At 51.5% G+C, this 22348-nt stretch overlaps 2 protein-coding genes across 8 annotated transcripts; both read right to left on the bottom strand.

Moving 5' to 3' along the window:
• Positions 1-68: 68 nt before the first annotated feature.
• On the bottom strand, positions 69-2226 carry FFAR1 (free fatty acid receptor 1). Its single transcript, XM_061139038.1, has 2 exons — positions 1714-2226; positions 69-1305 (listed from the first exon to the last, which is right to left on the bottom strand). Exon 2 carries the CDS (start codon positions 969-971, stop codon positions 69-71), a length of 903 nt encoding a protein of 300 aa, XP_060995021.1. The 5' UTR covers positions 972-1305; positions 1714-2226.
• Positions 2227-5401: 3175 nt separating this feature from the next.
• CD22 (CD22 molecule) lies at positions 5402-19035 on the bottom strand. 7 transcript variants are annotated; one of them, XM_061139033.1, is made up of 14 exons: positions 18959-19035; positions 16772-16827; positions 15748-16137; positions 14065-14358; positions 12139-12402; positions 11750-12013; positions 10523-10780; positions 10046-10306; positions 9708-9971; positions 7861-7957; positions 7630-7705; positions 7113-7237; positions 6669-6753; positions 5402-6359 (listed from the first exon to the last, which is right to left on the bottom strand). In XM_061139033.1, the coding sequence occupies exons 2-14, from the start codon at positions 16803-16805 to the stop codon at positions 6228-6230; spliced, it is 2544 nt and encodes an 847-aa protein (XP_060995016.1). In that variant the 5' UTR covers positions 16806-16827; positions 18959-19035; the 3' UTR covers positions 5402-6227. The 7 variants fall into 7 exon arrangements, 6 of the variants coding, with proteins under 6 accessions (XP_060995016.1, XP_060995015.1, XP_060995012.1 ...); XM_061139032.1 differs by having other exon boundaries at positions 16772-16916; positions 18959-18993; XM_061139029.1 differs by having other exon boundaries at positions 16772-17230; positions 18959-18988.
• Positions 19036-22348: the final 3313 nt, after the last annotated feature.

Here is a 22348-nt window from a genome sequence, read left to right as displayed (position 1 = left end):
CTCGCCAGGAGCCTGGAGAAGCAGCCAGGCTCTCCTGCTCCCTGCCCCTTTCCCCCCGGCAGTAGCTACTACTTCTGGGATGCCCCTGTGTTTGTTTTTGCCACACAGACTGTCCCCTGGCCAGGGCGCCCTCCCAAGTAGCCAGTCACCAAAGGGTTGAGCACCACGCTCCAAGCACCTGTGATGAGCCCCAGCGGCCGCCACTGGCCTCCGATTTCGGGGTGCAGGAAGCCAGCCACGTTGGAGGCGTTGTAGGGTCCTAAGCAGAGCAACAGCGTGAGCAGGGCCCCGCCAGCCACCCAGGCTGCCTTTAGCTTCCGCCTGTGGCTCAGGCCCGAGCGGGCCAGCGCCCGGAGGCAGCCCACGTAGCAGAAGGCCGTGATGACCAGGGGCAGAAAGAAGAGCAGGAGCGAGAGGCTGAAGCGAGCAGGGCCCGCCGATGCTGGGTCCCAGGCCTCCAGGCAGACCGGAGAGCCATTGACTGGTGTGCTGATGCCCAGGGAGCTGGTGGAATTGTCCAGCCAGCCCCCCGGGGCCTCCAGCCCAAAGACCAGCCCCAGGTGACAGAGGACGATGGCCCATATGGCCACACACACGCCCCAGGAGTAGAGCGGCCTCCGGGCAGCTTGGTAGCCCAAAGGGAAGGCAGCTCCGAGGTAGCGGCCGACACTCAGGGCGGCCAGGAAGCCCCCGCCCGCATAGAGGGGAGCGAAGTGGACCAGGGCGAAGGCAGGACAGAGTGGGGCTGGCAGGGGCCAGGCGCCCCCAGCCAGGGCCTCCACTGCCTTCAGGGGCAGAGAGGTCGCCAGCAGGAGATCAGAGCAGCCCAGGTGGAGGGCATAGACCAGGCTGGGGGTAAGGCGCAGCCGGGCGTGGGACACGGCGCCCGCGACAGCCAGGGTGTTGAGTGGAAAGCCCAGCACGAAGGCGGCCACATAGAGGGCGAAGGAGAGCTGCGGGGGCAGGTCCATGGGGCCCCTCGTGCACCCTACTCACTCCCTGATCTCAGATCTCCTGGGACCGGGGAACGGGGGCTCCTGGAGTCACAGACTCGTCTCAGCACCGCTCAAGGCGCGAGAAGCCGTCTAGTGAGATCGGTGGACAGATGGATGCCCCATAGGGAGAGGTGGCAGCTCTTTAGCAGTCAAGCCTGGATTCAAGCAGGGACCCCTTGCTGTCAGCCCTCTGTTTTCTCTCCACCACGTGCCCCCTTAGAATGGAGCATGCGATCGCTGGTAACAGGGGGGAGATGGAACACAGGTGGGCAGGTCCCAGGAGAGACAGGACCTCCTGATTCCCGAGCCTCTGGGAAAACAAGGGGTGGAGAGAGTTCAGAACCAGAGTTAAGCCCGAGAGGATGTTTTTCTCAAGAGAGGAATCTATACGTCTGTGTTCATGCCCCTTTCCCAATTCCCTGGAAAGAGAGGGCCCTGCTCCCCTATAGCAGGCAGTATGGGGCAGGTGGCAGCTCTCAGTTGAGGGAAGGAGAAGTCGGGGTATGGGGAAGGTGAAGATTGTGGTCATGGGCAGGAGAAGAGGGTCGCCTGAGGAGAGTCCAGGGGTAAGCCAAGTCCCCTTGGTGTAGGGGAATGACTTTAGCTGACTTCAGGGGTTCCCCCTGAGTGGAGGCATCTGGGGATTTGGGCAATCATTCTTGCTGGGATCTGGGGAATCATTCTTACAGGGAGAGAAGCCATAGAAAGAGGGACTCACCTCCTGGTGCTGCCAGATGTCTGAGGCTCAGGAGTCCCCCGAGGGAGGGTGGCCACGATGGGCAGTGAGGCGGAAGGGAGAGAAGGGCGGGGTGGCAGGGCCATTAGCCTGAAGCACTCACAGCCTGGATGAGCAGCTAATGGACCATCTCTGAAGGAGGTGAGGGTCCAAGGTGATGTGAACACAGGAAGGGGAGAGGTTAGAAGTGTGGGCTTTCATTGGGTGGAGGGAGGTGTGGCTGGCCAGCATCGTTAAAGAGCAGGGTGGGTGGGGTACAACCAGAACACAGTTTTATTCTCCCCTGCCCCCACCAGTCTGTTCAAACCTGGCCTGGGGGCTAAGTCTTCTCTACTCTTGGATGAGCTCGTAGACAGGGCCAGGCTCACTCTCAGAGACTAAAAATGTCCCTCTGGTCACCATAGCATCTCCACTTGGCAGGTAGTAGGTGGGATAATGTGGGATAATGAGATCATCATGCCTAGTTGGAGCTTCCGCTCTCCCTATACCTGATAACAGGCCCATCCTCCCTCTCACCTCCCCTCTTGCCTGACGACAGTGGTTGCTTTTTTTCATATATATATATATATATATATATATATATATTTTTTTTTTTTTTTGGCTGTGCTGGATTTTAGTTGCAGCATGCAGGATCTAGTTCCCTGACCAGGGTTTGAACCTGGGTGCCCTGCATTGGAAGCATGGAGTCTTAGCCACTGGACCACCAGGGAAGTCCCCGATAGTGGTTATTGATCCTCCCCGTGTCGACAGGAGTAGGAAGAGCAGAGACCAGGAGCAAGCAAAGTTGAGATGGATGGCACTGAAGTACCGGGCGGTGGTCCGCCCTGCCCCTCTCTGAGCTGCACTGATGGCAGAGGGGACCCCTCCTGGGGGCACTTGTAGGGACACTGGGTGCCGCGTGCCTCCATCTGGCTGCTTACCTTTCATCTCAGCCTCTGAGAACTCGGTCGTTCACTTCCCTGTTGGTGTCATCCTCCCTACGTACCTGCTTAGTCATTTCAGTTGTGTCCGACTCTTTGCAACCCCATGGACTGTAGGCCACTAGGCTCCTCTGTCCATGGGATTCTCCAGGCAAGAATACTGGAATGGGCTGCCATTCCCTTCTCCAGGGGGACTTCCTGACCTGGGGATTGAACTCGCATCTCCCTGCATCTCCTTCATTGCAGACGGGCTCTTTTACCCACTGAGCCACCTGGGAAGCCCCATCCTCCCTAAGTGAGATTTAAATGGCCCCAGGCTGTCTCTGTGATCCTGTCTCTCTGTCTTTGACTGAGCAGGTGTCTGTCTATCCGTCTGTCTCTCTCCTGTGTGAGACTGACAGTACGGCCTCTCTGGACTTCAGCTTTCTTGAGCGTGTGTGTCAGTCACCAGGCCACTATGTCCTCCTCGAATTCCATGTCACCCAGAATAAGCTTCTCCTAGTGGCTCCCTGAAAGTGCTTCCCATCAGGCTTCAAGTGCGGGCAGCATGAGAGTCTCAGAGGATCCACAGCTCCCTCCGAAGAAATGGTCATATTTCTCTTTGAATCTCAGGTTCTCTGTCACCTCCCTTCCAAGTCCTGCCTATGTCATCCAGCACCTCCCCTGGGATATAGAAGAACTCACCACCTGCTGTTTAGGGTTTTGTCTTTTGGAAACACTCAGAAACTGACAGGGCTTGGGGAAAAAAATCAACAGAAGTGCCATTTTACCTGTTGCGATGAGTGTTTGGGAGATGAACAAAGCTGGGTGCCAAGGGACACCACGGGTCTTCAAGCCCTTCTCCGCTGGCTCTCCCACCCAGCAGTTCAGGTGTCTGCCAAGCATCACATCCTCAGAGATGCCCCTGGTCCCTGCATCCTATGGGCCCTGCCTCTGCTCCAGCCCCTCTGCTGTCATTCTCTGTTTATTCCAAGCACCTGAAACACTGTGACATCAGATTTGCCAGCTCCTCTGCTAAAATGTACGGCTTCCCTGGTGGCTCAGTGGTAAAGAATCTTCCTGCCAATGCAGGAGATGCAGGCTCCATCCCTGGGTAGGGAAGATCTCCTGAAGAAGGAAATGGCAACCCATTCCTGTATTCTTGCCTGGAGAATCCCACGGACAGAGGAGCCTGGCGGGCTACAGTTCATGGGCTCCCAAAAGAGTCAGACATGGCTTAGTGACTAAACAGCAACAACTGCTAGAATGTTGGCCGGTGAAGGCGAAGCCTTCTGTCTGTTCTGTCCTCTGCTTGTTGCATACGCAGCAGGGACTCACTGAGTCGGATGAATGGTCTATTGTCTGGGCTCCGGGAGGACGGTGAGGTCTGGGGCTGGATGCGGGGCTGCATGTGTCCTGGCCCCAGCGCTGCCCACTCTCTGCTGTGCACGTCTCAGTGGGGCCTGATGACAGCTGCATCTCTCGGGCAATTGGTCATGAAGAAGGTTGGTATCAGCAGCGAGGCACGGGGACAGGATGGAAATCACCTGCTGGTTGCCAGGGAACCCTGTACCAGGCCACTTCAGGCTGCCGTCAGCTCCTTGGGCGTCTAAAACCCTCTGGCCGGCTAGACCAGAGACCCCTAAGATTAGGACCACGCTCTATCTTCTTTTGGTATCCCAATAACTGGTTCTGTGCTGGATGTAGTGACAGGTGTTCAGTAGGTAAATGGTTGAATGGGTTCAGTGATTCTGGCTCCCCAGCCCTTCCCCTCTCATTTCAACAGTCCTCAAAGCCTTCTCTAGAAAAGCATATGGTGCTCACAAGAGGTCAAACCAGGGAATTCCATGGCAGTCCTGTGGTTAGGACTAAGCACTCTCACTATGAGGGCCCCGGAACTGAGTTGCCCCAAGTCACATGGTGTGGCCAATAAAGAAAGAAAAAAAAAGGAAGAAGTCAAACCAGGGACAAGAAGATGGGGAAATCAGTGCCCCACTCCTCAGGTATCCCAAGGACGACCTTGCAGAGAGCATCTGGTGTTGGGCAGGGGGGAAAGGTGGGGGCAGGAAAGGAAGATGATGCCTTCAGAGCACCCATCACAGGCCAGGAATTTGCTGGGCATCTTGCTGATTGATGAACCACACCTTCCTGCCCTGAAGGAGAACGGGCTTTGGCCCCTTGGCAGAAGTGGAACGGACAGAGAGAACAGATGGAGAAGCAGAGGGCAAGTTGGCCAGGGAACATACTAGAAAATGAGTGCGGGTAAACGAAGATAGAAAGAGTGAGGGGTCCCTCCAGGTCTTCGAGAAGGCATGCAGCTGTGGGTTGCGAAAGAACTCAGCAGGGTCACTTTTTGAGAAGTGCTGTGAGTAATGAGTTGGCTTCCCCTTTTCACGGTCTTCAAGAAATGCAAATCAGATAGGAATTTGATTTTTAGGGACTTTTGGCTGCTCTGTTAGCCTTCTTATAATATGACATAAGATTATAGCTCATTTCCTATCTCGAACCACCTGCATCTTCTTTTTAACAGATGAAGAAACTGAGGCTCAGAGAAGCCGGTGAACTCTGCCCAAGCTCACTTGGCTGGTCAAGTGGAAGAGTTAAGACCCAGACTCTGTCTGTGATGCCAGTGGACTCTCGGCAACCAGAAGATGGGCTGTCCAGTCTGGTGATTTGATCATGATCTTTCCCCTCTTCCCAAGCCCCAGGATGCCCGCCCCATCTCCCTGTCCCCACTCAGACTCTGCAGACTGGAAATCACTCACTGGCTCTTGGACGCGATGTCTGAGTCAGGTTTATTGTGCAGCTCTGTGTCTGTTACATGTGTCTCCACATCGGTGTACGTCTCAGACCCCGAGACCTCCAAGGACAGGGGCCGCAGCAGCATCATCCACTACGTGGAATGCCTCCTAGAAGAGGAACTGGCCCAGGGCAGTGCCTCTCTCTACCTCGTTTCTACTCCTCATTTCCCGGGCTTTGTCCCAGAGGCAAAAATTAGGCATTATATTAGTGAGTGCAGTTATTAGAGCAGGGGTCACTTGTCAAAGGAACAGGGTGAGAGAGAAATAAAAATAATGACCAGCTGATCCCAGCGGGGACACAGCCATCTAGGGGATGGGGTTTGGGAGGGGGCAGATGGTGGCTCAGATGGTAAAGGTTCCGCCTGCAATGCAGCAAACCCAGGTTCAATTCCTGGGTTGGGAAGATCCCCTGGAGAAGGGCATGGCAACCCACTCCAGTATTCTTGCCCAGAGAATCCCATGGATAGAGGAGCCTGGCGGGCTACAGTCCATGGGGTCACAAAGAGTTGGACATGACTGAGTGACTAACAGACCACACACACACAGGTGGTGACAGATGGCTGGGGAGGGTCAGGGGGAAGATGTGTACAGTTCAGGGTAAGTATGTAGATGAGATGCTGGGAGGAAAGGACCAGGAACAAACCCTTTGAAGGGTTACCAGTGCTAAGAAGGGAGACCGTGTCTGGGCCACGTACAAAGTTCTCTGCACCAGCTGGGTTTGCAATAACCACGCATGAGTGCGTGCACATGTATAATGCCCCAGCAGAGCAGTGGGGGCTGAGAAGGTTTTGGCCCATCAGTGCTTGAGGATCACGTATTCCACTCCTTCCTGGGCCAGCGCCCGCTTCCCATTCCCAAAGTGGACCAGCTCCGAGTAATGAATGCCCTCATCGTCTAGGACCTCCGGAGTCACGTTCTCATAGTCGGCCTGAGGAAGCCACAGTGTGGTGAGCAGCCTCCCACTGTCCACTCCCACTGCCCCTTCCCTCCCGGCTCCCCCCACCCCCACCCTGGGGTCCAAGGGCCCAAGACGAAGCCCTCTTGTCTGGAAACTGGCCACAGCCAACCTCTGTAACTGGGAGGCACCTGCCCGGGCTCTGACCATGCCGGGGCCTGGGCAGCCCTCCCCACTGCTCAGCCTCTGCCACCACGGAGCCCACCCGGGTCCTTCCCGTCTGGGACTCAGGGGCGAGGCCAGGTCCCCCCTCCGCCCGCCTCCCACAGCCCTGCCTCTCACCACTTGATGGTTCTGCACCACAGCATAGGTGACACTGTCGTCCCTGCTTGGGGGAATTTCCCTCATCTCTGAGCTCTCTGCGTCTCTGAGAGGGAAGGCAGATCGATAACCATAGGTGAAGACTTTTGCATGCCATTTGCTCCTTTTTCCAACTCCCCCAGCCCCTAAGAGCACCCCCAGCCTCTCAAGCGCCCTGTGTGTGATGTCCAGTGTTCAGAGCAGGAGCTCAGGTGTCCACCTAGTGACCGTATGTGTGTATGTTTCATGAAGCCTCAACCTTGGTGAGGGAGACTGGCCCCAGCTTGAAGGCATAGATCCAGTTCCCTCGACTGTTCTCCAGGGGATTGTTATAGAGCTGGAATGAGAAGATGAAGCAAAGAGGAAGGCAAGACGGGAGCCCTACCCCATGGCCCTCCCAGGGTGCAGGTGACACCCCCCTGGTACCTAAGTCTCTGTGTATCAGTCTCGCCAAGAGGAAAGCTCAAGGTAGCATAGCTGACTGCATCTTCCATCACCGGGTTGTAGCACCCCAGGGAGTGGGGGCGTTCAGCTTGGGGGGTCCTTCTAGCCTGAGAGAAAGACAAAATTTCAGCTCTTACCACTCCGCTCCCCATCCTAGCTCCCCCACCCACCTCCACAGTACTCTATCACCCATGTCCACTGTGTTTCTTTTTAAAGATTTTTTTTTCATGTGGACCATCCTTTTTAAAGTCTTTATTGAATTTGTTACAATATTGCTTCTGGCTTATGTTTCGGTTTGTTGGTCCTGTGGCATGTGGGATCCTAGCTACCTGACCAAGGATGGAACTCAACATGCCCTGAACTGGAAGGCGAAGTCTTAACCCCTGGACCGCCAGGAAAGTTCTTTTTTATTTTTTTAATTGACACATAATTGATTTTCCACTTTGCTTCTTTCTTGACTTCAAGACCTGCCCTGCATTTCCTCTTTCTGCCCTCCTACCTTTATATTCCTCACAAAGAAGCTCTGTCCACTGGAACTTTCCTGAAGGCCCTGCTGTCTCTGAATCCTCTTCCAGCTGAGAAATAAAGACATGATCAGGGAGGACAAAGGGCCTGGGGAGAGTGCCCTGAGGACCTGGCATGTTGGGGGCTGCAGGGCTGAGTGACCAGGGACCCACCCACTGGGATGGGGGAGGCAAAGCAAAGGAGGCGGGCGGTGGGAGGCACTCACTTCCGCTGAAGCTTGACTCCCCAGATGGCCAGAAGGAAGATGGCCAGGCAGAACCCCACTCCCAAGGCCGCACGTCTGCTGATGGTGGCCGCGCTGTCTGATGGAGAAGGGAGGTCCGTCAGTGGGTGACACAGCCTCAGTCGGGGAGCAGGCCTGCTCCACCACTTGCCTGGGAGGCATCCTCGGCTTCTCTCTGCGAGGCCACTGTCCTTCTAGCCTGGGAGACTCCTCCACGCCCTGGGCATGTGACTCAGAAAAAGAGGGAGAAGCCGGCCCTGCCCTCTGGACATCTCATTAGAAGGGAAGTGCAGTCCGTTTTCAAGAGGAGCGCCTGCTTTGTGACAGACTTGGGCACACAAAGAGCACGCGACCCTCATAAATGGTACCGTCTCATCAGAAGGTCTCTTGAGTGTGAGCGTGTGCTAGGTCACTTCAATTGTGTTCAACTCTTTGCGACCCCGTGGACTGTAGCCCTCCAGGCTCCTCTGTCCATGGGATTCTCCGGGCAAGAATACTGGAGTGGGTTGCCACGCCCTCCTCCAGGGGATATTCCTGACCCAGGGATGTTGCATTTCCTGCATTGCACCACCTGGGAAGCCCCAAGGGCCACTTGGCTTTACTTAAAGTCACTTGTCCTTCAACCCAGTGAGTCCAGGAGAGAACCTAGTCTACAATTCTCCTTGTGGGTGTGCCCGGAGCAGGAGACTGTGTCCAGCCTTGAGGAGGGCACTGGGCACATAGTTTTTCAACATTGCACCCTAAGGAAAAGAAGCAGGTCTCAGGGTGTCTGCGGAGGGAAGACCTAGGGAACGTGGTTTTAAGCTACTTTTCTGAATGGCATCCTCAGATTGGCTCCCTTTAGCCAATGAGTGGTGATGATCCTGTAAATTTAAATTTAGAGGCTCCAATCACTAATCTGAAAAAACACAGTAAGTAAATACTTCCCCCTATGTTTCCAGATTCTTCAGACACCTATTTACGCACAAATCTAGAACAATCTCCAAGTGCTGTTATTACATGGAAGGTGAAAGTGTTAGCCGCTCAGTCATGTTAGACTTTTTGAGACCCCACAGACTGTAGGCTGCTAGGCCTCTCTGTCCATGGAATTCTCCACATAGGAGTACTGGAGTGGGTTGCCATTCCCTTCTCCCAGGGATCTTCCTGGCCCAGGCATCGAACCTGGGTCTCCAGGATTGCAGGCAGATTCTTTACCATCTGAGCCACCAGGGAAGCCCCCATTACATGAAGAAAGGAAAATTCAATGCAATGTGTGAGCTCTTTCACCATCTAAGTGACAAAGAAGGGTGTATGGACATGGGTCTCTAGAGGCCTATTGTGCACGAACAGAATATTTCTGCAAGGAGACATACCCAGCCAACAGTGAAAGCCTCGAGGGAGGAGAGGAGGCAGAGTTCTCAGGGAGCAAAAAAGGAGAAGTGACTGTTCCTTCCACTATTTACCCTTTCATGCTGTTTCTTTCTTTTTTTTTTTTACCATGTACTTGCATTGTCTTTAAAAACAAAAAACACTAAAAAAAAAAAATCAAAAGATAGAAACAAGCAGCCTATCAAGGGTGAGACACAGAGGGAGGGGCAGAGAGAGGGAACCAATAGGAGCTCAGGGTGTCTGGAAGGAGAGGGGCAGGCAGAGAGGCAGTCATCCTGGAGTCTGCAGAGACTGAGCAGGAAAAGGAAGATGGAAGAGCTGTGTGTGGAGCAGGGGGGCCCTGCAGGAGAGGGAGGGTGGCAGGGCAGGGTCAGGGATGTGGTCTGAACACACAGCAACACAGCCAAGGAGGAAACCCCAGGAGTGGCCAGGGCCCGAGAAGGAGAAGAAGGGGCCCTTACAGTAGACAGTGAGGGTGGTGGGGGGCGACTGGCTCTGGCCCAGACGGTTGGCCCCCCGGCACCAGTAGCTGCCTGAGTGCTGCAGCTTCACGGGCTCCAACCTCAGCGTCTGACCGTAATGGTGGAGGTCTTGGTTATTCCCATCAAACCAGTTGTAGTGGGAGGGGGCAGGGTTGGCGTCGCTCTCACAGGTCAGGACTGCCATCTTCCCCTCCACCACGCCGTCTTTCGGGCTGATGGACACACGCAGCCTCCTGGGAGCATCTGCAGGACAAGCAAAGTCAGGATTCAGGTCTCTGGTCCTCTGCCCATCTCTGCCTCCTGCTCCAGCCACTCACAGAGCACTCGGAGCTCGCAGGCCTCAGATGAGGTCTGTCCAATGGAGTTGTTGACCAAGCAGTGGTAGGTTCCCGAATCTTCTGGAGAGATGGAGTCAAAGGTAAGTGTCTTCTGTTTCTTCAGAAGGCTTCCATCTTTCTTCCAGAAGAAGTGGACATCCTCGGGATGGCTACTTGAGAACTCACACCGGAGGAGGACCTGATCCCCAGATCGGACCTCTGTATGAGGGCTGATCTGGATGTTGACGTCCTTGGGAGCATCTGGAAAGCAAAGACCTCAGACTAATCTCTGGGGTCCCTTTCCCTCCTTCTGTCCTTCTGTCCCCAGGACTCCCTCTCCCCTTGGCTCTGAGGCCTGACTCTCATCCCTCAGTTCTCAGTGAGGACTGTGGTCCAGGCTTCAGGCTCCTCACTCTTAGAACCTCGTTATCCCAGCTGGCCCACCCCCTCCAGTTCCCCCCGGCCTGGGGCACTCACAGTGGACGTTCAGGTTGACAGAGGGAGACCACGAACACCACTGGTTACAGGCTTCGCATTTGACTGGCGCTGCGTCCCACGTGACTTTTCGAATCGTCAGCTTCTCCTGTGATGTTTGGTCCTGGGAGCCTGGGCTGTTCCAGTTATATCGAGTAACTCTGGGGTTACTGGAATTGAAGGTGCAGGACAGGGTCACACTGTCTCCTTCTCGAATCGGTGTGGGGTTTTGAATCACCGTGGTGACCCCCTTGGGGGGATCTGGGAGAAAACCAGAGAGATGGATGAAGAAAAGACAGCCACCTCTAATATCAGTATTTGTTCCTTCCGGCTTCCTCTCTGCTCTCCCCATGCCCTGCATTGACGCAGTTTATCAGTTAGCTGAGGGAAGTCTTGAGCTTCCCTCTTGCCCTGGCCATTTGGCCTGGTTGTGGTTAGAGGCAGGGTGGTGCAGTGGTTAAGAGCACAGTTCTGGGCAGAGTATATACGTATGGTGCTGAGCAAGGAGGGGCTGCTGTTTGTGGATCTCTGCATGGGTCTGGGGACTGTCAAGGCTTGGTCATATAGCAAGGGCGTTCATTTAAAAAAGAAAAGCATAACTCTGGAGCCAGACTGCTGGATCCTGCCACTTGGAAGCTGCAGGCCTGAGTTTACTCATCTGTCAGATGGGGTCCTGTGAGTAGCTAACCTTGTGGAACCATTGTGAGGATGGAGTGAGAGGAGGCCATTAGAGCCACATGGCAGGTGGTAAACACATTGCTGCTACTAGTGTAAACCATATCCGTTGTCTAGATTCCAGGATTTGGATATCCAGTGTATTTGGCCCATACTATGACACCCCAGGGTCCAAGGATCAAATCCAGGGACTCTCTTTGTCCTGGGCTCTGCTCAGTGACAAGACTCACTGGTGCTAAACAGGGCCAGATGACAGAGAGGTAACAAGGCATTTTGCCCCAGTTCTCGAAAACTTCAGGACCCCTCCAGGGACTCAGCCGCTGCTTAGCGACGCCCAGTCTCCGTGTCCCTCACGGAACCCTGGCAGCTTGCCATTCATTCAGTCAACAAACATCTACTGAGCACCTCCCACGAGCCAGGCCCTGTTCTGGTGCTGAGGACACGACTGTGAACAATAGCACAACGCCCGCCTCCCAGAAGCTCATCTGTCAGGAGCCCCTGGTTTCCACTTGCTGTCCCTTCTCGGACTCTTCTATTTCCTCTGTGACTACTCACACTGGACGTCCAAGTCAGCTTCCTGGTCAACAGATCCAGGCCCAAGACTATTTTCTGCCAAGCAGGAGTACCTCCCAGCATGCTTGACGAGGACTTGAGGGATCTGGAAGGTCCTGCTGTTCTTTCCAAGCATTTCTTGGCCATTGAAGTACCAGGTGTAATTAGCTGGAGGAGGGTTGGCTGCCGATATACAAGCCAGCTCTACTGTGACTCCTTCTTTAATTGACGAGGGGGAGATCTGAACCGAGGAAGGTTCTGGAGCATCTGGAAGAAGGGGTCGAGGCGGGGGGGTGGGGTGAACAGAGGCCTCTATGGGTCCCCTCCTGAGGGCTTGGGTGGTGCCCCTGCTGCCCCCAGCCTGCCCCTTTTGCAGCTCCCGGGAGGCTCACAGTGCACCTGGAGATCCACCACATCTGACCGTCTTGTGCCCACTTCATTGGAGACCTGGCACGTGTACTGCCCGCTCATCGTCCTGGTCACTTCGGGCAGAGTGACTGTTGTCCCCTGCTCCTTCAGTCGAGTCCTGTCCTTGAACCAGGACACAGTCCCGTGCGGTGGGTTGCTGCCCATGACCTGGCACCTCATGGTCACAGACTCTCCCTCTGTGACGGTGGCTTCTTCGGGGCTGACCTGGATCTTCAACTTTGGTGCATCTGGAGGAGCAGAGGACAGTGCAGAAGGGGTAGGGAATTCTCCGAGGGTGTTAAGTGCTGAGAAGTTGCAGCCCTTTTATTCTGATAAAGTAGCAGCCTACACAGGACGAGAGTCTGGAGCCACTCCCTGTTGCCCTTGTCAACAAAGGTGGGCTGGTCCAAGCACCAGGGGACTGTCACAGTCTCCCAAGTCATCTCTCTGTTCCCCCCAACCCCAGTCCCCAAAGCTCTGGTCTCTGCCAGCAGCCAGCAGTATTCCCAGGACGATCCATCAGAGCTTGCCACTCCCCTGCTTGAAGCCGTTCGGTGGATTCCACACTTAGAGAAAAACCCAAACCCCTCACTGCAGCCCCTGAGATCTAGTGTCCCAGTCCCTCTCGGCCTTCCTTTCCTACCATTGGGCCCCTTGGACACCTTGCCAAGGTTGAGAGCCCCTTGCTCTGATGCAGACATGCCAAGTTCCTACCTCAAGGTCTTGGACTTGTTCTTCCCTCTCCCTGGAATGCTCTTCTTACAAAGATACTGTATGCCCGCCTCAGTCCCTCCCTTCACTGAGTCTCAGCTTCCTTCACTGAGTTCAGCCTCCACCCTTCACTCTCTGTCCCAGCCCTGATTTCCTTTTACTTTTTCCCTTTTTAGATATTTATTTATTTGACTGAGTTGGGACTTAGTTGCAGGACATGGGTCATTGTTGCATCATGTGGGATCTTTTGTTGCAGCACATGGACTCTCTAGTTGTGGAGCACGGACTCTCTAGTTGCAGCACATGGACTTTCTGGTTTTGGCACATGAGCTTAGCTGCTCTCCACCATGTGGGATCTTAGTTCCCTGACTAGAGACTGAACCCATGCCCCCTGCATTGCAAGGCAGAGTCTTAACCACTGGACCACCAAGGAAGTCCCTATTTTTTCTTAACTACACTTAGTACCACCTACAATTATGTTCTGTATTCCCCTGATCATCTATTTGCTCTCCTGTCCCCCACTGCAATGCTAGTTCCACATGGGCAAGAACTTTGCTCACTGCTCTATGCCTGGCAGCCATAATATGGCTTAGCGCCTAGTAGGTTCACAATAAATATTTATTGAATGAATGAATGAGGCTCCAGTAATGATGTGAAAAAAATTCTTCACCCCATCCCCCCAGGGGAACAAAAAACCCTTAGCCAAGTGATCCCCAAATCATGTCATGGCTTGAGGATAGATTAAATTATTTTATTCTGTTTGACTGGCATGTGTGCGTGCTCAGTCGCTTTAGTCGTGTCCAACTCTTTGTGACCCTATGGACTGTAGCCTGTCAGGCTCCTCTGTCCAGGGGGATTCTCCAGGTAAGAATTCTGGAGTGGATTGCCATGCCCTCTTCCAGGAGATCTTCCCGACCCAGGGATCAAAGCTGCATCTCTTATGTCTCCTGCTTGGCCAGGTGGGTTCTTTACCACGAGAGCCACCTGGGAAGCAGATGCCAACATGAATCCGTACCCTGAAACACCAGCGCTGATGATGGGAAAGATAGAGGAGGTGCCGCAGCTCTGCCTGGACCATTCCCATCTGCGGGAGCCCACAGACCCATCACGCTTCCTTCTCTGAGCTCCCATGCCCCTTTGAGGGGGTGAAGAGATGACAGGACCCTCGTCCCTCCCACAGGAGCATCGGGGAGACTCACACTTCACTTCCAGCAACACTGTTTTCTCCGAGAGTAGCCGCTTTTTCATGGGGTCCCAGAGCTGGCAGGTCAGGTTCTTGCCATCATGAGTCCAGTTGGGCTGGAAATGGAGGCTGCTCTGGGTGGTGACTGTCTCAGTGGAGAGGATGGTAGAAGTGGTCACAGACCCCTCCAGAGACCACCGCAGATGGATCTGGTAATCATGGCAGGCGAAATTCAGGGAGCAGGTGGCAGTGACTTCCTGGTCCTCCCGGATTTCCTGAGGGAGCTCTATGTGGGGTTGAGGAGCCCTCTCTGCAAAAGAGCAGGGACTCAGTGGGAGAAGGAGAGGGTGGGATGATTTGAGAGAGTAGCCCTGAAACATATACACTGCCATATGTAAAATGGATAACCTGTGTGCGTTTGGTGTGTGAAGCAGGGCACCCACAGCAATGCTCTTTGTACAACCTGGGCAGATAGGGTGGGGAGGGAGGTGGGAGGGGGGTTCAGGATGGAGGGGATGCCTGTATACCTGTGACCAGTTCATACTGATGTATGGCAAAAACCATCACAATATTGTAAAGTAACTATCCTCCAATTAAATACGTTTTTAAAAATAAAAGAAATATTAATCTTATCTAAAAACATCTTCATAAAAAATCCAAAATAATGTTCGATCACATTCCAGCCTACTGTAGCCCAGCCATATCTACACACAAATTAACCATCACAGGAGTGACAGATGAAGGCACTGCAGTTCTTTCTGTGGTGATGAAAATGTTCTAAAATTGACTGTGGTAATGGTTGAACATGTCTATAAATAACACTAAAAAACACTGAACTGAACACTTTTAGTAGGTGAGTTGTATTAGACATATCTCAGTAAAACCTTTCTTAAAAAAAGAAAAACAAAAAGAGCAGGGACCATGCTGGAAGCCTGAGAGATGGACCCACTTTCGACACCCTGCCCCACATAACCCATCAGGAATCCCCGGCCACTTCGTCCCCTCTCTCCGGGCCGGCCTTTCTCTGCTCAGCCGGAATACCCTCTGAAAGGGCTTGTGAAAGCTGATCCTCCTGAGGAACTGTGTCTTATGTTTTGTGCTTACTTCAGTCACACGCCCTGGTGTTTGCCTTATCAGTGTTTACTCTCCTTTAGTGGAGAGGCCTGTTGTGCAGCCAGTCTCTGCTGTCCCCGGGGCTGGGTCACCCTCATGATGCCTCAGAGATGCTGTGGCACCTCTCACCCCAAACATAGGGCTGCAGAGAACCACCCACCAAATCCACAGGCTGTGGAACAGAGTGAGCATGCCGTCTGGGGTGGGGGCCCCACACCTGTGTTCATACCCTATCCGTGTGTCAGGTAGCCGCAAAGGGCTAATTAGAATTAATCCCTCACATTAACGCGTTGGGAGGTTTCCCTTGAAAATTCAGATCTCCATGTTCTCTGGAAAAATCAGGCAACCCGGAAGCCAGATTCTAGAATGTACAGGAGCTGAGTGTCAGGCAGTCTGCTCAAGGAGGGGTGAACGCCCACACTCCAGTTTGCCATGGGTACCATGGGGCCCTTCAGCCACCCTGGTGACCCTCTGGCATCCCCGTCTGGCCTCTGCAGGCAGCCCAGTTTGTGATCGGTCCCAGGAGTCGGATGTTTCCCCACCATCCTGCCTGCTGAGACAAAGGGACCCATCCTCAGGGCCTTACCAGAGATGCTGAGGTTTAGAGACGCCATCCATTTGTCAGTCCTCGACATCACCCTCAGCCCCAGAAGACCGCTGTCATTGACTCTGACAGGATTGATGAGGAGCGTACAGTTGTTTCTGCGGTTTCCCAGGAATCGTACCCTTTCCTGACTGGAGGTAGACTCCTCAGTTGTCAGGTTCTTAGAATAGAGGATGGTCCCAATGTAGTTCTTGGCCATCTTGTTATATGTAAAATTGTGGTACACAGTCAGGTTATCTAGGATGTGTCCACTACCCTTTAGCGAACTGTATGTGCAAGGGATCCAGACGCAGGCTCCATCCCAGGCATAGAGGGTCTTAGGATGCTTAAACGTCCAGGCATTATAAGTTGAGTCAGAGAAAACCAAATATCCTGGAACCCACCAAAGTGAACAGAAAACATTACTGAGGGACACTGAGAACTTTCAAAGGAATAAAGAATTTCCCCTGAAGAAGCAGGGAGGGAGAGGGAGAGGTGTGTGTGTGTATACACACACACACACACACACACACACACACACACACACACACATATGAGCTTCCCTGGTGGCTCAGATGGTAAAGAATCTGCCTGTGTTGCGGGAGACCCAGGTTCAAGCCCTACGTTGGGAAGATCCCCTGGATATGCACGTGCATGCGTGCTAAGTCGCTTCAGTCATGTCCGACTCCTTGTGACCCCATGGACTGTAGCCTGACAGGCTCCTCTGTCTATGGGGATCCTCCAGGCAGGAATACTGGAGTGAGTTGTCATGACCTCCTCCAGGGGATCTTCCAACCCAGGGATCGAACCCGCGTCTCTTATGTCTCCTGCCTTGGCAAGCATGTTCTTTACTACTAACGCCACCTTGGAAGCCCAAACACACACACACACACACAGATATATATATATACACACTGCCTGTCTCCACCCTGCCCCACATTTACTCTTCTCTGCCCCTGTCTTTCCTCCTCCTCCGGCTCCCACCATCAGCCCAGACCCAAGGACCCACCGAGACCGCCATCCTTACCAAGAAGCAGGAGCGAAGGGCCAAGGAGATGCATGGTGCTGTGTCTAGGCAGGAGCCTGGGCCAGGAAGAGTTTGTCTTTGAGCCACCTGGTCGCTGACATCTTCCAGACAGCTCTTCTTGTGCACCTACGCCAACCCCTTTTCCCTGATCCCAGGAGGACAGTGACTGGTTGCACAGCAGGATAGGGAATTCTAGAAGCTCATGGGCCTTTTTGGGATATGCCATGCCTCTCCCATCAGCCCAACACCATGGAGGACTAGCATTTCTTCCTTTCTTCCAGACCATCCATCCATCCAATCAACCATCCATCCAAACTTCTATAAACTTGCTGGTCAGCTCTTAAACTTTGAGTGGCACCAAACTGCTGAGCACCTCAAATGCCAGGCCCTAGGTGACTTGGAGCTTACCTTGGGGCAACCAAGGAAGGGTTTCACATAGGAAAGAGACAGGGCCAAACTCTGATTTTAAAGACCAAGAGAAAAAAAAACACAACAACTCTAAAGCCAGTCATTAAGTATGATGCCAGGAGAGCATTTAGATGGATCTGAGAGGACTCAGGAGAATGTGGTCCAAAGGACCACTCAGAGCACCGCCCCCACTGCCCCGTACCCTGGGCTCGGTAGGAAACTATCAACCAGGTGGGGACACCAGCCTTGAGTAAAGGCCATGCCTATCTCAGTTCCAGTCAAGTGGGAATGTGAGCCCAGCACTGCCCTATCTTCTACTGTTTTAAAAGCAGCAAGAAGCCAGAGTTTTGTGTCTTGCTTTGAAAACAAAACAAAACAAAACAAATAAATACCACTCTGGTCAAACAAAACCTGTCTGTGGGCTAGAGGTAGTCCAAGGGCCACCCATGTGCAACCGCTGCCTGTGTGTGTGTGTGCACGCGCACACGCACGCAATGAGCTGGACAGCTAACTCACTAGACTTTTACATAGAGTTACATTTACATAGAGTTTAATTTAAGTCCCAATTTGCATGGTTGCGCCCTTCAGGCCTGTCCCTGGGGGGGTGGTGGGGGGTGGTGGTGGGCACCAGGACGGGTCAACAGAGTGTGTCTCCTGTCTCAGCCCAGACCTTCGTCTCCTCCCACCCCCTCCCTGCCCAGCCAACAGTTCCCACACATCAGCGCCCCTGCCCCCAACAGCTCTGGCTGTTTATCTCCTCCGGTTGCATGGCTTAGGCTAAGGACTGTTGGATGTCCACGACCAGCGTGGGGAAAGCTAGGCTGCTGGCTGAAAGGAAGAAAGGGGCCTGTTCCCAGGCCCAGAAGTCATGCTCCGGGCACGGATGGGGTAGACATTCCACGCAGGGACCATATAGCTCTGCAGGTGTTAATCACATTACAGAGAAAAATGTTTTCAAGGTCATATCCATCTGAGAGAAGCCGGATTAAAAAATGTGAAATGGGATTCTTTAGCATAGACCTTTTCAGGCCCTTTGACCAACTGTATATGCCTCGTGAATTTCCCAGCATGGAGTTCAGAGTATAGCACAAGACCCCAACTTCTTTAGCCAGGGGAACTATTTTACACCCTTTAGTCCCAGGGTCAGTGTTCCAAGGGATGCACTTTGGGCCCCCTTCGGGTTTCCACAAGGGCTGTGGCCAGGGCCAGCGTCCATTCCTCGTGGCAAAGACTAGCCTCCAGGGGTTGGGCCAGGGTGCCCCTCTGCCAGCAGCCACCAGGCACACCCTCATTAGGGACTGGCTGGAGGATGCCAGGCCACTGGGAGAGGGGCACTTCTCAGAGCAAGGCTGCATGCTTACCCCCAGGGAGCTTCAGGCGGTCTCTGGGGCACAAGGAGTGGGCCCCGGGCCTGCAATTGGAAAGCTGCTGAGGTGGGATGGTGCGGGGAGGCTGGGGACAGCCGGCGCTGTGCGCAAAGGCTCCAGACCTGTGCTCTGCTCAACACCAGCCCGCGTAGAGCCTCGCAAGACCTCAGAGCTGGCCTCCCTGTGTCCACTTTCCCCTCCTGGGCACCCCGTGAGTGCAGGGCACCCTCCTGCTCTCAGAAGACTCGCCAGAGAGATGCTCAGAGACAGGGCACTACTACCTGTTGTCACACTGGCAGGCGAAGGGAAGACAGTCCCCTCTGTGCTCCTAGCCCCCCGAAATTTGTGCCGGCTTTCAGCAGCTGCTCCATGCATGCTTGTCAAATGCAAAAGAGAACAAAATAGTTTTTACCTCTTTCCTCATGTGTCTTCCCTCTTCAAGGACCCTGGCAGCATCTAAGAGTGAAAGGGGAAGCACAGCGGAGTCACCAGTGACCTATTTTCACTCTTCTTGGCCACGCCCCCGGCCCCAGCTCCGTGTGACAGCAACGCCACTTCTGGATATTTCTCTGAAGGAAACACAACGCTAACTCGAAAAGATATTGGCACCCCAATGTTCCCTGCAGACATGGAAGCAACCTAAGTGTCCATCGATGAAAGTGTGGATACAAAGGAATATTTTTCAGCCATGAAAGAAGAGTATCTTGCTATTTGCTACCACATGGATGGGACTGGAGGAAATTAATGCTAAGTGAAATAAGTCAGCGAAAGACAAATACTGTATGATCTCACTTACAAGTGGAATCTTTAGAAAATGAAAATGAACTCATAGATACAAAAAACAGGTTGATGGTTGCCAGAGACAGGGAGTAGGGGGTGGGCCAGAAGGGTGGAGGTGGGTTAAAGGTACAAACTTCTGGTTATAAAATAAATAAATAAATCCCAGGGATGTAAGTTATAGCATGGTGACCATAGTTACTATTGCTGTGTTGAATATTTGACAGTTGCTAAGAGAGTAAATCTTAAAAGTTCTCATCACAAGAAGAAAAATTGTAACTATTTATGCTGATGAATGTTAACCAGACTTATTGTGGTGATTGTTTTGCAGTAGATATAAATACTGAATCATTATATTACACACCTGAAACTAACATAATGTTATATGTTGATTATATCTCAATTTTAAAAAGAAAATAGGAGTGGCTATAATACAGGTGGCTCAGTGGTAAAGAATCTGCCTGCAATTCAGGAGGCCCAGGTTCAACTCCTGGGTCGGGAAGATTCCCTGGAGGAGGGCATGGCTACCTCTTCCAGCATTCTTGCCTGGAGAATCCCATGGACCAAGGAACCTGGTGGGCTATAGTTCATAGGGTCGCACAGAGTTGGACACAACTGAAGCCATCTAAGCAGCAACAGCATAGTAGATTTCAGAACAAAGAAAATCACCCAAGACAGAGAAGGATATCATGCAATAAGGAAAGGGTTGATCCACCAAAACATAGCACTCTAAATGTGTAAGTACCAAACAGCAGAGCTACAGAACGTGTGAAGCAAAATCCAATAGAAGTGAAAGAATAGACAATCCATAATTATAGTTGGAAACTTCAACACTGATCCACAACAACTGATAGAAGAACTAGACAAAAACCAGCAAAGGACAACACCATCAACCAAAAACATCATCAACAAACAGTATCTAGCTGACATTCACAGACTACTACTCCAGCCCAAGACAACAAAATACACTTTATTTTCAAGTGAGCATAGAATGTATACCAAGATCAACCAAATTTAGGGCCATAAAACAAGCCTCAAAAAATTTGAAATAATTGAAATCACATACAGTATATGCTTTAACCACAATGGAATCAAACTAGAAATCAAAAACAGAAGCATCCCCAAACACCTGAAAACCAAATAGCCACTTCTAAATAACCTATGGGTCAAAGGAAACATCTCAAGGGAAATTTAATAATGCATTGAACTGAAAGAAAATGAAAATAGAAGGTATCAAACTTTGTGGGGCACAACTTTGTGGGACACAAACTTTGTGGGACAACAAGGGAGAAATTTATGGCACTGAATGTTTTCATGAAAAAAGTAAGTCTTCAGAGTTCCCTGGTAGTCTGGTGGTTAGGACTTGGTACTTTCACTGCAAAGAGCCAGGGTTTAATTCCTGGTTGGGGAATTAAGTTCCTGCAAGCCAAAAAAGAAGTAAGCCTCAAATCAATAACATAAGATTCTGTATCTAGAAACTAGACAAATAAGAGCAAAACAAATCTAAAACAGGCAAAAGGAAAGAGATAACAAATATAAAAGCAGAAATCAATGAAATTGAAAACAGAAAAATAATAGAGGAAATGAAATACATGATTCGCTGAAAAGATCAAGAAAATTGATGGATTTCTAGCAAGACTGACAAAAAGAGAGAGAAATTGTTAATATAGAAAGTGAAACAGAATATTTCTACATACCCTGCAGATGTCAAAAAGATAATAAGAGAATATCATGAAAAATTCTATCTACTTAGAGTGAATGGATCAATTCCTCAAAAAGTACAAGCTAAAAATAAAAAAGTACAAGTTACCACAACTCAATCAATAATTTGAATCAGATAATTTGAATAGCCCTGTAACTACTAAAGTAATTTAAAATGCGAAAAATGAGCGTTCATGTCAATATGGTTTAATGGAGAATACTATCCATCATTTAAAGAAGAATTAACACCAATTCTACATAATCTATTTTGTAGAAAATGGTAGAGAGAATGCTTTCCAACTCATCTATGAAGACAGTATTACCCTGAAATCAAATCAAAACAAAAAAGACAAATATAACACAAAACACAGAGACTCTCTTGGGACTCTGTGGGGGTCCTCACAGAGTCTGGGGACCCTCCCAGAGGACTCCACAGGACTGGAAAAGGTCAGTTTTCATTCCAATCCCAAAGAGGGGCAATGCCAAAGAATGTTCAAACTACTGCAAAATTGCCCTCATCTCACAAGCTAGCAAAGCAATGCTCAACATTCTCCAAGCCAGGCTTCAATAATACATGAACCATGAACTTCCAGATGTTCAAGCTGGTTTTAGAAAAGGCAGAGGAACCAGAGATTGAATTGACAACATCCATTGGATAACAGAAAAAGCAAGAGAATTCCAGAAAAACATCTACTTCTGCTTTATTGATTACACTAAAGTCTTTGCTTGTGTAGATCACAACAAACTGTGGAAAATTCTGAAAGAGATGGGAATACCAGACCACCTGATCTGCCTCTTGAGAAATCTGTATGCAGGTCAAGAAGCAACAGTCAGAATCGGACATGGAATAACAAAATGGTTCCAAACTGGGAAAGGAGTGCATCAAGGCTGTATATTGTCACCCTGCTTATTAAACTCATATGCAGAGTACATCATGCGAAATGCTGGGCTGGATGAAGCACAAGCTGGAATCAAGATTGTCAGGAGAAATACGAACAAACTCAGCTACACAGATGACACCACCCTTATGGCAGAAAGTGAAGAGGAACTCTTGAGTGAAGAGCCTCTTGATGAAAGTGAAAGAGGAGAGTGAAAAAGCTGGCTTAAAACTCAACATTCAAAAACCAAGATCGTGGCATCTGGTTCCATCACTTCATGACAAATAGATGGGGAAACAACCAAAACAGTGAGAGACTTTGTTTTCTTGGGCTCCAAAATCACTGCAGATGGTGACTGTAGCCATGAAATTAAGATGCTTGCTCCTTGGAAGAAAAGCTTTGACCAATCTAGACGGTATGCTAAAAAGCAGAGACATTACTTTGCC

Source organism: Dama dama, chromosome 4, assembly GCF_033118175.1.
Source record: "Dama dama isolate Ldn47 chromosome 4, ASM3311817v1, whole genome shotgun sequence".
NCBI classification, from domain to species: domain Eukaryota; kingdom Metazoa; phylum Chordata; class Mammalia; order Artiodactyla; family Cervidae; genus Dama; species Dama dama.
Note: the sequence above shows the minus strand (reverse complement) of the source record. Positions and strands in the feature narration are given on the sequence as shown.